Below are 15191 nucleotides of genomic sequence, written 5' to 3'. Positions count from 1 at the left end.
CTGCGTGTCATTTTAATAACTTTGGCGCAATTTTACCCGTCCCATAACAGAACGCATCTTACAACACTCAGAAGTCTCCCCCATTGTGTCCGCTTTGCCCGGAGTTTTCCCATCACAGACCCCGGACCCCTCAGGACGAGTCCGCACACAGAAATATTCCGAAGATCACAGAAAACCCGCCACGCGGCGGATCAGTCTACGGCCCCTCGTACCGGAGTTGGCGGTCTCTTTGAACATCTCGTAGAACTGGCTGAGATACACCACCATGGATAACTTGTCGGGGTCCCCTACGGACGCCATCTCTTTTCCAGTCATTATAGGGGAGATTCCCAGCTCCCGCTCCGCGATGTCGAACGCTAATTGATTGTTCGTCTCCACGTTCCGCTCGTCCAGGGAGCCAAAGTCACTGCAAAAGGAAACGGCGCACTTTACAGTGAAAACCCATCCTCACCTGGTCCTGCTCCAGCAGCTGCTGGGTTTGTCACATTGTATCAGTGAGAGATTTGTGCTGTTGGTGTTTAGCGCACAGGCTTACCTGCACTGACACATTGTAACAAACACCTTATGACTTGTGTGCCGCAGTGGTCGATCAGTCGGGTGAATGCTGCAAATAATATCGAGATCTACCCTACACAGCAAAGCGCCCGTCGGGGGCTGGAATATAGCTGGTCACCAAAGCCCCTCCCCTCTGTGAGCCCACAGCCATCCAGCAGAATTGAGAGGGGTCACATGACACGCCCCTGCAGCTCTGACTCCATACAGACCTTAGTCAGGGAGGCGGAGCTTATTTCCAGACTCCTGATCTTTAATTAACCCCTTAATGACCGGGCCTGAAAAGACCTTAATGACCAGCACAATTTTTCTGTTTTTGCCTCTCTGCGTTTCAGCAGCCATAACTTTTTTATTTTTTCATTGACGTGGCTGTATGAGGCCTCGTTTTATGCGAGAGAAATAGTATTTTTTTTTCCCCCCAGTTTGGGGGTAAAAAAAATTTTTTTTACGGCGTGAATATAGGAAAAGGCGATTCTCAGAATAGTTTTTTTTTGTTTCTTTTTTTATCCCGTTCACGTTTCACGCTAAATAACCCGTTAAATTAATTCTTCAGGTTATTACGGTCGTGTAGATACCTAATATGCATAGGTTTTTTGTTTTTATTTAGTGTAGGGGAAATAAAATGTATTTAATGCAAAATAAAGACTCTTTTTGGGACTTTTTTTATTTATTTATTTTGTTATTTTTTTTTTTTTTTTAATCCCATCAAGGGATAACTTTATTTTTTACTTGTAATGTATTAGCATACTTCTGTACGCTAATACATTACACTGTGTCACTATGACACAGGCTGCTGATCGGGCAGCACATAGTGTGCCCGAACAGCAGGCACACGGAACAGACAGCCCTGGGGTCCTTTGTAGGTCCCCAGGGCTGACTGCAGAGGGATTCCCCAGTGTTTGATCGCATCACTGGAATCCCGGTGATGCGATCAAAGAGGGGAATTCCCTTTGATCATGCCGCGGTCACGGACCGCGGTAATCAAAGGGTTACACAGCTGGGGTCCGAATGTTTGCCGACCCCAGCTGTGTTCAGGAGGCTGCTCTGAGATCAGGAGCTGTTAGTAACAGCTCCTGCTTAGAGGATGAGCGCTCACACGAGCGCTCATCAGCCTGATCTGCAGCGACGCCAAAAGACGTCTCTGTAGATTAAGCACCCGCACCGCCTGACGTCAAAAGACAGTGGGCGGTCGGGAAGGTGTTAATCTACATAGTGTATAAATGATGCCCCCAATTGACCTGGGTTCTTACATGAGCTCCGGGCGGTACCGGTGGATGATGGCACACAGGGCAAGGCCACTTTTCCAAGACATGGTGAGGTCGGAAACACTGACTCCAGCGTAGCCTTCCGTCTGCTTCTGACACCAGTTTAGTAGCTTACTGGTGCGCGCAACCGACTCTGCGCAATGAGAAGAAACCGGTTATTTTCAGATGGAAAAAAAAAATAAGAGATTTCCCGCAGCTGCGGGAGGGGGAGGGGGAGACTTCATTACTTACCATTCCGGGCCAGTTTTGGCGTCCTTTGAGCATTTAGACTCCCGATCTCCAGATTGATGTCCTTAGTTTCTCCCGTATAGTACAAGTGTCGGACCTGAGGGAAGGGGCCGGAGATGTAGTCAGGGGGATAGAATGTAAAACCAAAGCCCGTGCTACCAGTTCTGCTATTCAACGTGAGCGATGACGCCAGATCCCCCGAATAGCGAAGAGATCGGGCGTTGCCCATTGCGCAGCGGCACAAATAACATAGTGAGGGGCTCACCTGGCTCGGTCTCAGGAACTGTAGGTTGACATTAGGGTAACGAGTCGTGGGGTCGATACTATAATGACTGAAGTTTTTGCTCACATTTTCTGGAGTTGTCTGAGGGAGTAACCTGTAAATACTCTCCCTGAAACCAGAAGGAACGGTAATCATTAATACTGGAGCAACACCGAAAAGACAGGAGAACACGTCATACACACATCCAACTACATATAGAACATGAACAGCGGTGTCACAGTGTACAAGCACGACACTACTTATCCTGTATTATACTCCAGAGCTGCACTCACTATTCTGCTGGTGGAGTCACTGTGTACATACATTACATTACTTATCCTGTACTGATCCTGAGTTACATCCTGTATTATACTCCAGAGCTGCACTCACTATTCTGCTGGTGGAGTCACTGTGTACATTACATTACATTACTTATCCTGCACTGATCCTGAGTTACATCCTGTATTATACTCCAGAGCTGCACTCACTATTCTGCTGGTGGAGTCACTGTGTACATACATTACATTACTTATCCTGTACTGATCCTGAGTTATATCCTGTATTATACTCCAGAGCTGCACTCACTATTCTGCTGGTGAAGTCACTGTGTACATACATTACATTACTTATCCTGTACTGATCCTGAGTTATATCCTGTATTATACTCCAGAGCTGCACTCACTATTCTGCTGGTGGAGTCACTGTGTACATACATTACATTACTTATCCTGTACTGATCCTGAGTTACATCCTGATTATACTCCAGAGCTGCACTCACTATTCTGCTGGTGGAGTCACTGTGTACATACATTACATTACTTATCCTGTACTGATCCTGAGTTACATCCTGTATTATACTCCAGAGCTGCACTCACTATTCTGCTGGTGGAGTCACTGTGTACATTACATTACATTACTTATCCTGCACTGATCCTGAGTTACATCCTGTATTATACTCCAGAGCTGCACTCACTATTCTGCTGGTGGAGTCACTGTGTACATACATTACATTACTTATCCTGTACTGATCCTGAGTTATATCCTGTATTATACTCCAGAGCTGCACTCACTATTCTGCTGGTGAAGTCACTGTGTACATACATTACATTGCTTATCCTGTACTGATCCTGAGTTACATCCTGTATTATACTCCAGAGCTGCATTCACTATTCTGCTGGTGGAGCCACTGTGTACATACATTACATTACTTATCCTGTACTGATCCTGAGTTACATCCTGTATTATACTCCAGAGCTGCACTCACTATTCTGCTGGTGGAGTCACTGTGTACATACATTACATTACTTATCCTGTACTGATCCTGAGTTATATCCTGTATTATACTCCGGAGCTGCACTCACTATTCTGCTGGTGGAGTCACTGTGTACATACATTACTTATCCTGTACTGATCCTGAGTTATATCCTGTATTATACTCCAGAGCTGCACTCACTATTCTGCTGGTGGAGTCACTGTGTACATACATTACATTGCTTATCCTGTACTGATCCTGAGTTACATCCTGTATTATACTCCAGAGCTGCACTCACTATTCTGCTGGTGGAGTCACTGTGTACATACATTACATTACTTATCCTGTACTGATCCTGAGTTACATCCTGTATTATACTCCAGAGCTGCACTCACTATTCTGCTGGTGGAGTCACTGTGTACATGCATTACATTACTGATCCTGAGTTACATCCTGTATTATACTCCAGAGCTGCACTCACTATTCTGCTGGTGGAGTCACTGTGTACATACATTACATTACTTATCCTGAGTTATATCCTGTATTATACTCCAGAGCTGCACTCACTATTCTGCTGGTGGAGTCACTGTGTACATGCATTACATTACTGATCCTGAGTTACATCCTGTATTATACTCCAGAGCTGCACTCACTATTCTGCTGGTGGAGTCACTGTGTACATACATTACTTATCCTGAGTTACATCCTGTATTATACTCCAGAGCTGCACTCACTATTCTGCTGGTGGAGTCACTGTGTACATACATTACATTACTTATCCTGGACTGATCCTGAGTTATATCCTGTATTATACTCCAGAGCTGCACTCGCTATTCTGCTGGTGGAGTCACTGTGTACATACATTACATTACTGATCCTGAGTTACATCCTGTATTATACTCCAGAGCTGCACTCACTATTCTGCTGGTGGAGTCACTGTGTACATACATTACATTACTTATCCTGTACTGATCCTGAGTTACATCCTGTATTATACTCCAGAGCTGCACTCACTATTCTGCTGGTGGAGTCACTGTGTACATATATTACATTACTTATCCTGTACTGATCCTGAGTTATATCCTGTATTATACTCCAGAGCTGCACTCACTATTCTGCTGGTGGAGTCACTGTGTACATACATTACATTACTTATCCTGTACTGATCCTGAGTTATATCCTGTATTATACTCCAGAGCTGCACTCACTATTCTGCTGGTGGAGTCACTGTGTACATACATTACATTACTTATCCTGTACTGATCCTGAGTTACATCCTGTATTATACTCCAGAGCTGCACTCACTATTCTGCTGGTGGAGTCACTGTGTACATATATTACATTACTTATCCTGTACTGATCCTGAGTTATATCCTGTATTATACTCCAGAGCTGCACTCACTATTCTGCTGGTGGAGTCACTGTGTACATACATTACATTACTTATCCTGTACTGATCCTGAGTTATATCCTGTATTATACTCCAGAGCTGCACTCACTATTCTGCTGGTGGAGTCACTGTGTACATACATTACATTACTGATCCTGAGTTACATCCTGTATTATACTCCAGAGCTGCACTCACTATTCTGCTGGTGGAGTCACTGTGTACATATATTACATTACTTATCCTGTACTGATCCTGAGTTACATCCTGTATTATACTCCAGAGCTGCACTCACTATTCTGCTGGTGGCGTCACTGTGTACATACATTACTTATCCTAAATGACAGGATGTATTATCTCAGGAGTAGGATTGCAGCTCTGGAATATAATACAGCCTGTAACTTTGGGGGATCAGAGGTGGACACTCTCCTCTTCGTGGGCATTACCTCTCGGCCAGCACTTCTAGAGGACTTGCTCCATGAGCCCAGCTGCGTACCATCCAGGCAGAGTCAATGCCTGCCAGGAAGCCTCGTGCGATGCCTGTTCCCATGGGCCAGAAAGGCTGTTGGAAGAACATACAAGTTATTGGGGAGGCAGAAATAATTTTTCTTTCAAACACTGAAAAAAGAAACCTATTTATCATCCACACACATATATATATATATATATATATATATATAATAAGCTGTATAGGGTCACTGCGCACGGACCTCCAGAAGACTGTCCCCAACCAGAGCGACCAGCAGCCGGTGGCCATTTCTCTCCCGCACCAGGCCGGCGTTCTCGGAGGCGTACATGCAGGTGAAGTCGAACATGGCCACGTCCGGCTGCCCGTAATGATTGATGGCAAAATCCAGCGAGGGCAGCTGCTGATGGGTGGAGAACCGCGCAGCCTCGGTGGCGTAATTCTGCAGCGCCTCCTGATCCACATTGGCACGTGACAACAACATCTCCGTGTCGGCATAATCCTGCGAGGCGGGAGAAATCAGAGAGGATCATGTGACAAAGACCAGGCACGAGCGCATCTTAAAGGGGTTGTCCAGGCATGGGTGGTTTTTCAGAATGATGACCCATCCATAGAATAGGTCATCACTATATGATAAGTGGGGGTCTGACACCCGGACCCCGCACCAATCAGCTGTTCCGGCTGCTGATGGAAGCTGTGCGGTGCTTGGTGCCAGAAGAAGATGGCTCATAGCGGGCGGGCCGCAGCCACAGTATGGCGGCCGGGCCGCAGCCACAGTATGGCGGCCGGGCCGCAGTATAGTGGCCGTGCCGCAGTCACAGTATGGCGGCCGTGCTGCAGTACCTCAGCTCTGCCAACATTCGAGTAGGAGCGGAGCGGCAGTACAGCCGCTATACTGTGACCCTTAGACCCGCCTGTATACAGACCCCAGACCAGACGTTCAGCTCCTCACCCCCTCCGTTTCAGCAAATACCACCGCTCCCGGGCCGCGTGGTGGATAAAGTCCTGCAGCTGCTTAATGTGAGGACCTGGTTTGCAGCAGCGCCCGGGAAGCAAAGTGCAGGAACAGGGAGAAATTTGTGGGGTGCCTGAGAAATTTGCCGGCTCTTCCGGGAGATCTTTTGCCCGGAGTCATTTTGGGAGAGGTGGCAAGTATTCTATATGTGGGAACGTTTATGTGGATGGTGATTTGAACTTTAGGTCTCCATGACAACACTGCACCCGCCAGGAATCGGGAGGAGTCATGTTTTCAGAGTGCTCGCAGTAGTGCAGCCTCAGGCTTTGGGCCTATAACTGTCTCTGATCAGATCTCAGCCTAGAAGTCACCAGATAGAAGAATCCTGAGAAGACATAAAAATGGCCCCTCATCCTACAATAAACACATGTACGCGATCGGTCTTCACATGTTTATTGTAGGATGAGGCCATTTTTGTCTCTTAGGATTCGGATATCTGGCGATTGGTCTCCCATCTGCGCTCCAGACGCCGGTAGTTCTGCGGTCACAGATAGGAAACGTCGAAGGGAAATTCCTTCCATATTTGCCTGTGACAATCACACTGGTCCCCGTCTACAGGAGCAAACTGCGGGATCAGGGACCCGACTCGCTATCCGCAGGGACTGACCTGTATGATGACCCCTTTCTCCAGCAAACTCTGCTTCTTGGCCGTCATGACGAAGTAGTGAGTGTCATCCTTGTAGTAGACGATGTTCTCCAGATCGATACCTGGATGGAGGAACACGGGAATCATGAGGAGCGGCATTAACCCCGAAATGGGAAACACCTATCCTGGCCGCCAGCTCATTAGAATCATGGGAAATGTTAGCGGAGTGCCCCCCTAAATCCACTCAGACACTGACCCGTTGCCTCTCGCAGGTCTTGGAAAAACTTCTGATTGAAGATAAAGGCGACGCCGCTGATCTCCTCGACTTTGGCCTCTGCCGTTGTGTTTCGGTTGATAAAATTGGCCGTGATGGCGATGGCCAGCTTCCCCCGAAACTCTTTCCTTCGGAAACCTGATCATGCGCATAAGAAAAGATATCAGATTTGATGGCCGGTGGCGCACGATCACTTCTTGTTGTGCCCAAACGCCAGGACCACTCACCGGCCAACGTGTTCCTCCGTCCGTCAGCGCCAATGATGACATCAAAGTCAAACTCTGACATGGGGTGACCTTTGGGGTGGACTTTTGCTCTCCAGCCGACACCTAGAAAACAAAATTCCAAAGTAAGCCTATCAGATAAAAGGATTCAGTGACATCATCACTAAACATTATAAGACGGTATGACATTTCAGCGCTTTACACTCTAGTCACATCCAGAGCTGCACTGACAATTCTGCTAGTGTCCAGTTAGCCCTGCTGGACCAGTTTTTGTACAAAACACTCTGCTGTGTTGCATTGCGGGAGATGTAGTGTGAAGAGACTGAACTCCTAAGCGGGGGCTGGGGAATCTGCGGTATACCGAGTGGCATGTGGAGGAAAGGACAACAGGTCATGTCACCGGACAACTCACGCTCATTATCCTGATCTTCTGGAGGGTCGATTAATCCCTGGAACTCTACGTTGACGTGGATCTCGATGCCGAGGATGAGGGAGACCTTCAGAAGGATGAGCTGCAGTTGGCGAATACCTAGGTCAGAAAAGGAGAAGCGGCGTCAGCGGGCAGAAAGCTACATTAAGGGGAGACGTTGGGGACATAGGTGATTATCGGCGCCGGACGGGTCCCATAAATAATTTCTTGTAGTGATTTGGGGTCTACATTTTGTACATAGAGATCACAGGATATAGATCTCGCCCATAAGGACCTGTCCCCAAGAGCTCACAATCTAATCTCATCCCTCACACTCTAGAGTGAGCTGCAATGAGATCCGGGCCCCTGCAATGTGACCGGGCCCTAGACCCCAGGTTCCCACAACAGATCTGGGACCCCAAATGTCCGAAACCAACAGTAGCTCGGCCTCTTGCTGGGAATACGGTGCCCCCCCACCCCCTCTGGTTACTGTTCACAGGGCCCACAAGTCACCAGCTCTGGGGCCTCTACTCCCTGCGGGCCGCGGATTAAAAACCAAACAAGCAATGTTTGGACTGGCCGGGCTCGCACTCCATCTTGCACAAGATTCCTAAGCGCTTGGCATCAATCTGGGCCTGTACTGTGAACGCCGCCAGGGAATGTCTGTGCATCCGACACCACTGGCAGCCATTAACCCCGGCCAGGAATTTAAATCCGCAGTCAAGAACAAAGCAAAGAAATGCATACAGCGGGGGCGCGAGTAAAGGTCACGCGGCCGCAGATACTACCGGAGGGTCCCGGCGGTGCAATAACGATCGCTCGGCGAGATTTCGATAACGCAAATATTTTCTAACGTATTAACAAAAACATTTCCTCTGTCCCAAGTTGCCCTCTTGCTAAAAATAAAATCCGTTTCTAGAAAGCTGGGTGACAACCAAGATGGCCGCCATTACACCTTCCACAAGGGGTTAACACGCAGCTTTACCAGACTGCTGAATGTCAAGTCTATATGGAGTTATAAACAAGGAAAGGTCAGTAGGGAAAGTATAGTAATATAATCTAATTCTGGAGTCTGGAAAAGCTGGGTATGTGGGAGATGTAACGGCAGCCATCTTTGTTGTCACCCAGCTCCCCCAGACTCCAGAATGGCAAATAAGACTTTACTTTCCCCACTATCCTATCCTCATCATAACTCTATAAAGATTTGCCATTCAGTAGTCTGGGAAAGCCGTGTGACAACCCACGGAGGAGCCGTATTGCATTAGATCATTTGTTTCTCTATTGACTGCAGAGTAATTATATTAGATATTCACATTACGTCAGGAGTCAGAGCAGCGGATGGGTGAAGTCACTGGAACAAGTTAAAACAAAGCAGATCCAAGAACGACAGAAAACGCCACCAACGAAAAGTCCATGAAACGTGTCCCAGGTTACGAGTGTAATACAGAGCAGCAACCACTAGATGGCGACATTTATGACACTTACTGATGTGATCAATGGCTCCTGCACAGAATTTCCCGTAGAATTTCTTGGCGCCGAGACCTCGCAAGTCGTGGATGGTGACCGGCCACAAGTGCAAGACGTTGTTCCTGGAGAAGGCGTCCCTCTTCTCCACCACCACTACCTTGGCCCCGAGAAAGCTGAGTTCTATTGCAGTGCGCAGTCCGCAGGGTCCTGCGCCAATTATTAGACACTGCGGAGAGAATTATTCAAGGACAATATAAAAACCGACAGACAAAAATCATACGCAGCAAATCAAGTGTAAATATAATGTGTTTTCCATTCAGCAGGTTTTATCTGCTCCTGGAAAAGCTGGGTGACTATCACCGCTCCCATAGGGGATGTCATGCAGTCCCAAACAATAGACCAGTGCAAACATGATTTACCTCTACATAATGAGTCAGACCGGACAATCAGCAGTCTGGGAAAGCTGGGTGAAAACAACCTATGTGGCTAGGAGCGGCCCCATCGGGGTCACGCAGCTTTTCCAGACACAGATCTGACCAGTGGAGGAGTCTGGAGTGCCCCTTTAAGCAGCCGCTGGTTGCCCACCTTGGTGTTGCTGCAGGCTTTGCCCTTCTTGTAGTCCTTCTGACACCCCCTCTTGTCCAGCTTCGACCACAGCGCTTTGGCTTTCCAATAGTTGAGTTTGGATTTGAGTTTGTGGTAGAACGATCGGTAATCCCGCGGCTTCAGCTCTAAGTAGTCGCATAATTCCTGGAAGCTTTTCAACGTCCCCTTGCAGGTCGTGGCCTGGACGAAGCGGTCAAACAGGACGTGGGCCTGATTGGTCTTATCATTGCGATCGTCCTCCATCGCTGGGCCGGGACCCACCACCTGGTCTCCTTCCTCCAGGAGGCTTCTTTAAAGGCCCGCCATCTTTATCCTAAAACACGCAGGGTAGAGGGTTAAAAACCAAGTCACAGAAAATATATATCAATCATTTCTAGAGCTGCGATCCCTGGATAAGCGGCGGGTGAGGCGCCGCCTGCAAGTGTCATGCACTTCACAAAGACGATATAATAAACCGCAAATAATCAACGTAATTACTCAGCAGCCTCTAGAATTTATAACTTATTAGACCGCGCCATTCACGAGCGGCAATATTGTATTAAATTCGAACATATCGCCGGCACGATGGTCAAGGGAAAGAATTCGGCAGAGAGTTTGTCTGCGCTTCATGTCCCATTGAAGAATACCAGTCAGCCGATCCCATGCCTGAAATGGCTGATAACAGGGACAATAGAGTGTATTCCCTCATCCTACAGTCACTCCCCTGAGACTGAAACGGCTGATACCAGAGGACAACAGGCTGTCTCTGCACGAGCGACGGGAAATTTTCAGGTTTTTATTTTTACACCTTTTTTTCCTAATCCCGATGAGAATATTTACTTAAAATAATCCGCCCCGAAACGCACGGCCGCAAAAATCCAGAACGTGATTTGTGCCAGCGGTTGTGCGGGGTCACGCAGTTCACTCCCGAGTCCAGACATAGACAGCGCGACCGTCTCCCTGCGCAGGTCACGAGAGTTGCAGCAACACCCCCCCCCCCCCCTCCGCCCGGGTCATAGATTACAGCCCGATGCCAAATCATTACCCAGAACCCTTCCCAGGACTCGGCATCGCAAGGGTTAAACAGCAGCCGCGGGGCCATTGTTTCATTCCCAGTCATGTGCATCCCATCAGTTAACGTGGCCTGATAAACCTCTGATCTGCCGGATCTGGAGCGAGGCGCCCGGTTACTTTGGCGCAAAATCAGACGATCTGGAAAAACGTAATTAAAACAAAACTCGCTCTTAATAAAACAAATGACCCCGTCCTCCCCGGCAGCTGCAGTGGTTTTGGCGCGTGCGGTCAAGTAAGACGAGGTACGGAGCGGCAAAACTCAACAGAAAAACTGCGCGTGAGATCGGCACAGCCACAAAACGCGTCCAATGTAAACAGCGGACGGCAGCGCGTTACGTACGGCCGTTATTATCCCTCCGACAGAACGAAAACAGAAAACTAATATAAAGGTTATTCAAAAACACATCTGCAATATAAAGCGGTGCTGCTGCCATAGCAACCAATCAGATCACAGCTTTCATTTTCCAACCTGCTCTTGAGACATGACAACTGAAATCTGATTGGTTGCTATGGGCAACACTACAAATATGGCCGAACGCATTCTGAGCCAGCGCCCAGAGGAAGAGATGTCACATTCCAGCAGTAACCATGGTAACGGCGAGAGAAACCGAGCGTTCATATCCGATCTAGACCAAACCTGGAAACCAGAGGCGAAGAACGCGGACGCTGCAGGAAACACGCGACACCTTATATGTGACCCCCGAGGCGGATTGTAGGAAGCGGCGACATTTCCAACTTAAAGAGACAGCAACCATAAAATCTGTCTGTTGTAGAAAGGGAAAAAAAAACAATCTATTGCTCCGTTATCAGCCGTGTCACATAGCAAAAATGACTTCAAGCTGCTGCTCTCTGTTATCAGCCAAACAGCTGACCGGTGAATACAATCTATTGCTCGGTGTTATCAGCCAGTTCACGCTAGGGTAGAGGCGGACTGTTCGGTTCTTCACTCACTGCCGCCCCCCCCCCCATGATCACCAGGTTAAGTCACATCTCCAGCGCGGTGACATTAATACGGCCGCCATGTAATGACACGCGGCAAACGTCAGGCTGGACACTAAACCGGGCCCGTGGCAGCGCAGGACATGGAGACCAGGGAGCGAGGGTTTGGAGTCTGATAATCCAGAACGTCTTGGCCCTGTTCACACAGTTGTTTTTTCTTCAGAGAATTCCTTCCGTCCTGTTTCGGAGTCTGAGCGCTCTTCATTGTGATTGTTTTGGGCCTTTTCTTCAGGACACCTGCGCCTGGATTTATGTGCCTCGTGCGTCCACTATAAACATCCACGAGGTCTCGTGCCCAAGAGCAGCGCTCATCAGGAGGAATCATTTTTCCGCTGCTTCTCGGAAAGAACTGACCTACTTTGCCCTGTATGACTGAGATTCTCCTTTCAGGAGCCCCGAGCCGCGTTATAGGACGTTCATTATACAAATACGGCTGCTAAATACAGATATCGTTTTCTAGAGCCGCCATACATGGCATACCCTATAGCTCTCATCCCGATTCACGAATAGAATGCCAGAACTCCAGTAAAGACCGACACAAAGGCAGAAAAGTAGACGAAAGAAACCGGAGGCGATTTACAGGCCATGCAGAGTGACCGCCAGCATCAATGGGCGCAGTAACGGCAGATCGCGGTTGTCATCCAGGATCCGTTACTGCGCACACTACACTTTGGCCAGAGGGATCCACTAGCCCGGAGGCCAATAGAGCGCCCGCGCGGTATACGTTTTTTTTTAGCATGGGTGATGCACGAGCTCAACGGTTACCTGATAGCGGCATCGGTCACCCATAGACCGTAATGGTGCACGTTTACCGTATAGGTCAGCGGCTTATCCCAGCACAGGCCAAAAACGTGATGTGAACAGCACCGAAGATCTGAATAGACTTGATACAAGAGGAGGCCCCGGGGACGCTGCAGCTTGAGGGACTCCGGCTGTGCTCCAGATTGAGGGAGGATTAAACGTGTGACGGGGCGGCTCAGAGAACAGGTGTCTGGCAGCGCACCACGCCAGCGCCCGTCATTTCCAAAGCTGAAGATTTGCAGTTCACGGGCTGGTGATGACCCGGGCGCTGCGATGAAGGCAACAAACGGTTAACAATTCACAACGCCCCAATCCCTGAACCCATTACTAAGCTGAAGGTGTAAACCTGGGGCGCACGGGCAGCCACATAAACCTAAAGACACCCGCTGTCTAGACCAGGGACACCCGTGAGACACGCCGCACCTCGCGTCTCGCTCAGGAATTACAGGCTTAGACGACTCTTATTTAAAGAGTATCATTAACGAGAAGCTTCTCTTTAACTTCGGCCCTGCAGTCAAATATATTCTCTTATCTTCATTGGATGTCTGAGCAGCTTTCACTTACTTATCAGATAAATGGAAACAGTCAGCAAGCTGCTGTTGACTGGCCTTGTAACTCCTGCAGGCCAGACGTTGTACAGCGCCACACCTTGTCCAGTGGATGTATCGGGCATTAATAATATGAATGGGGCTGAGCTGCAATACCACAGACAACCTGTGTACAGGTGTGGCGCTGTTTTTTTATTATAGCACACCAGCAGCGTGTGCTATAATAATATAATACCATGGAAAGTGTCGTGTTATGGCTCGGGGTGATACAAGGTCAGGTCGCCCGGCAGGATGGTGCCCCCCGATGGTGACAAATACTGAAACATAGGTAGTGCAAGATGGCGGACGCCACCTCCCAGGGTCAGACATATCCCGTGCAACCAATGGAACTAGAAATTTGTATCTTTCCAACATGTCGGGTTGTTGGATTGAGGCCGAAGTTAAACAAAAAAGGATCGCATTCTGCTTTCCTGAAATACTCTGTGCTGCCAAAGACCCTTCCACTGCGGCTGTCCTATGCATCGCTTTCCTCACAAGCATCACATACACAGGTTCCAGCTACCCACAAGACCAGCACGCTCCACTCCTGAAACACTCTGTGCTGCCAGACTCTTCCCACTGGCCCCAGTCACCCATAAGATCAACACACTCCTCTGCTGAAATACTCTGTGCTGCCAGAAACTCTTCCCACTGCGTCGCTGTTCTCACAATCTTTACATAAACGGACAGGTTCCAGCTACCCACAAGACCAGAACACTCCACTGCTGAAATACTCTGTGCTGCTGAGCTCCCCTTTCTTTTTGACTCAAGCAGTGACAGGTCCCCTTTTCCGGTCCTGATCTCATCCTCTCCACAGGGAAACCTACGACAAACATTAACACGCGACACGTCCCAAACAGCTGATAAGAGTTCAGGACTGTAGAAATAACCGCGGCAACTGCGTCGTCATTTACCGGTCAGGGCAATAACGTTTCAATCACATCACTAGGACTCAGACAAAATGGCGGCTAAAGTGACATCAATGGATGAACGTACAGGCTCAATACGATAGACAAGCGCGGCGAACTCCACACAAACTACCGGGAGGCGCCGACCTGGGATGACCCCTCAAATCCTGACCGCGAAGCCAGAAATGTCTCCATTTCCATGAGTAAAACACGGCGGTCAGACCCAAATCCTGCGCTGTCAGTGTTCTCACCGCACAGCTTCTTAGTTATCGTCCTGGCAGCGGCTCTCGCTATGTTGTGCCTTCCTAATATCCTAAAATGGAGCTGGACAGCCGAGAGATGAAGAGGGCGTCCAGTCACACGCCCGAAGTGTGAGGTGATCCCATAAATGTCCTGACTCGCGTCTCTCACACCTCAGGCGGCCATTACTAAATCCTGATTATCCCTGCGAGGTGTAATGACCACAAAATGGCCACATTACTACGAAGGCCACACTCGTGATATTATTCCTCGTTAATCATATGAACCATGTAAACGATAATCTCATTAAAACAAATGGAGACCGGGTATAATGTATGGAAACCTATACAAAAAACAACCAATCAGAACCCAGCTTTCATTTTTTAACCTGCTCTGGAATAATGAAAGATTAAATATGATTGGTTGCTATGGGCAACACCTCAAGAATCAGAGTCAGCCATTTTGCGTTAGCTTGTCCCGTGGAAAAATCAATCTATATAACACCGCCCGTTATCCAGAAGCCACGCCCTTCTCACGGGGATAAGATGGCCTCCTTTATGGGCGACTTTTACACGACTTGACATACAATCAAAAATATCACCACCTATAT

General features: G+C 48.4%; 1 protein-coding gene across 1 annotated transcript in view; it reads right to left on the bottom strand.

Moving 5' to 3' along the window:
* Positions 1-14837, bottom strand: part of MICAL3 (microtubule associated monooxygenase, calponin and LIM domain containing 3) — a 66153-nt gene extending 51316 nt beyond the window's left edge. Inside the window, exons 1-13 of the mRNA XM_075855680.1 lie at positions 14593-14837; positions 9973-10306; positions 9406-9613; positions 7924-8040; positions 7515-7616; positions 7270-7425; positions 7035-7135; positions 5657-5914; positions 5393-5508; positions 2311-2437; positions 2049-2142; positions 1803-1950; positions 213-406 (exon numbers count right to left, since the gene is read on the bottom strand). Coding sequence (XP_075711795.1) covers positions 213-406; positions 1803-1950; positions 2049-2142; positions 2311-2437; positions 5393-5508; positions 5657-5914; positions 7035-7135; positions 7270-7425; positions 7515-7616; positions 7924-8040; positions 9406-9613; positions 9973-10236 — 1885 coding nt within the window. The 5' untranslated portion in view covers positions 10237-10306; positions 14593-14837. The remainder of the gene's footprint in view (positions 1-212; positions 407-1802; positions 1951-2048; positions 2143-2310; positions 2438-5392; positions 5509-5656; positions 5915-7034; positions 7136-7269; positions 7426-7514; positions 7617-7923; positions 8041-9405; positions 9614-9972; positions 10307-14592) is intronic.
* Positions 14838-15191: the final 354 nt, after the last annotated feature.

This window comes from Rhinoderma darwinii, chromosome 3 (assembly GCF_050947455.1).
Source record: "Rhinoderma darwinii isolate aRhiDar2 chromosome 3, aRhiDar2.hap1, whole genome shotgun sequence".
NCBI lineage: Eukaryota > Metazoa > Chordata > Amphibia > Anura > Rhinodermatidae > Rhinoderma > Rhinoderma darwinii.
The sequence above is the reverse complement of the archived record's forward strand: the minus strand, read 5'-3'. Positions and strand labels throughout refer to the sequence as shown.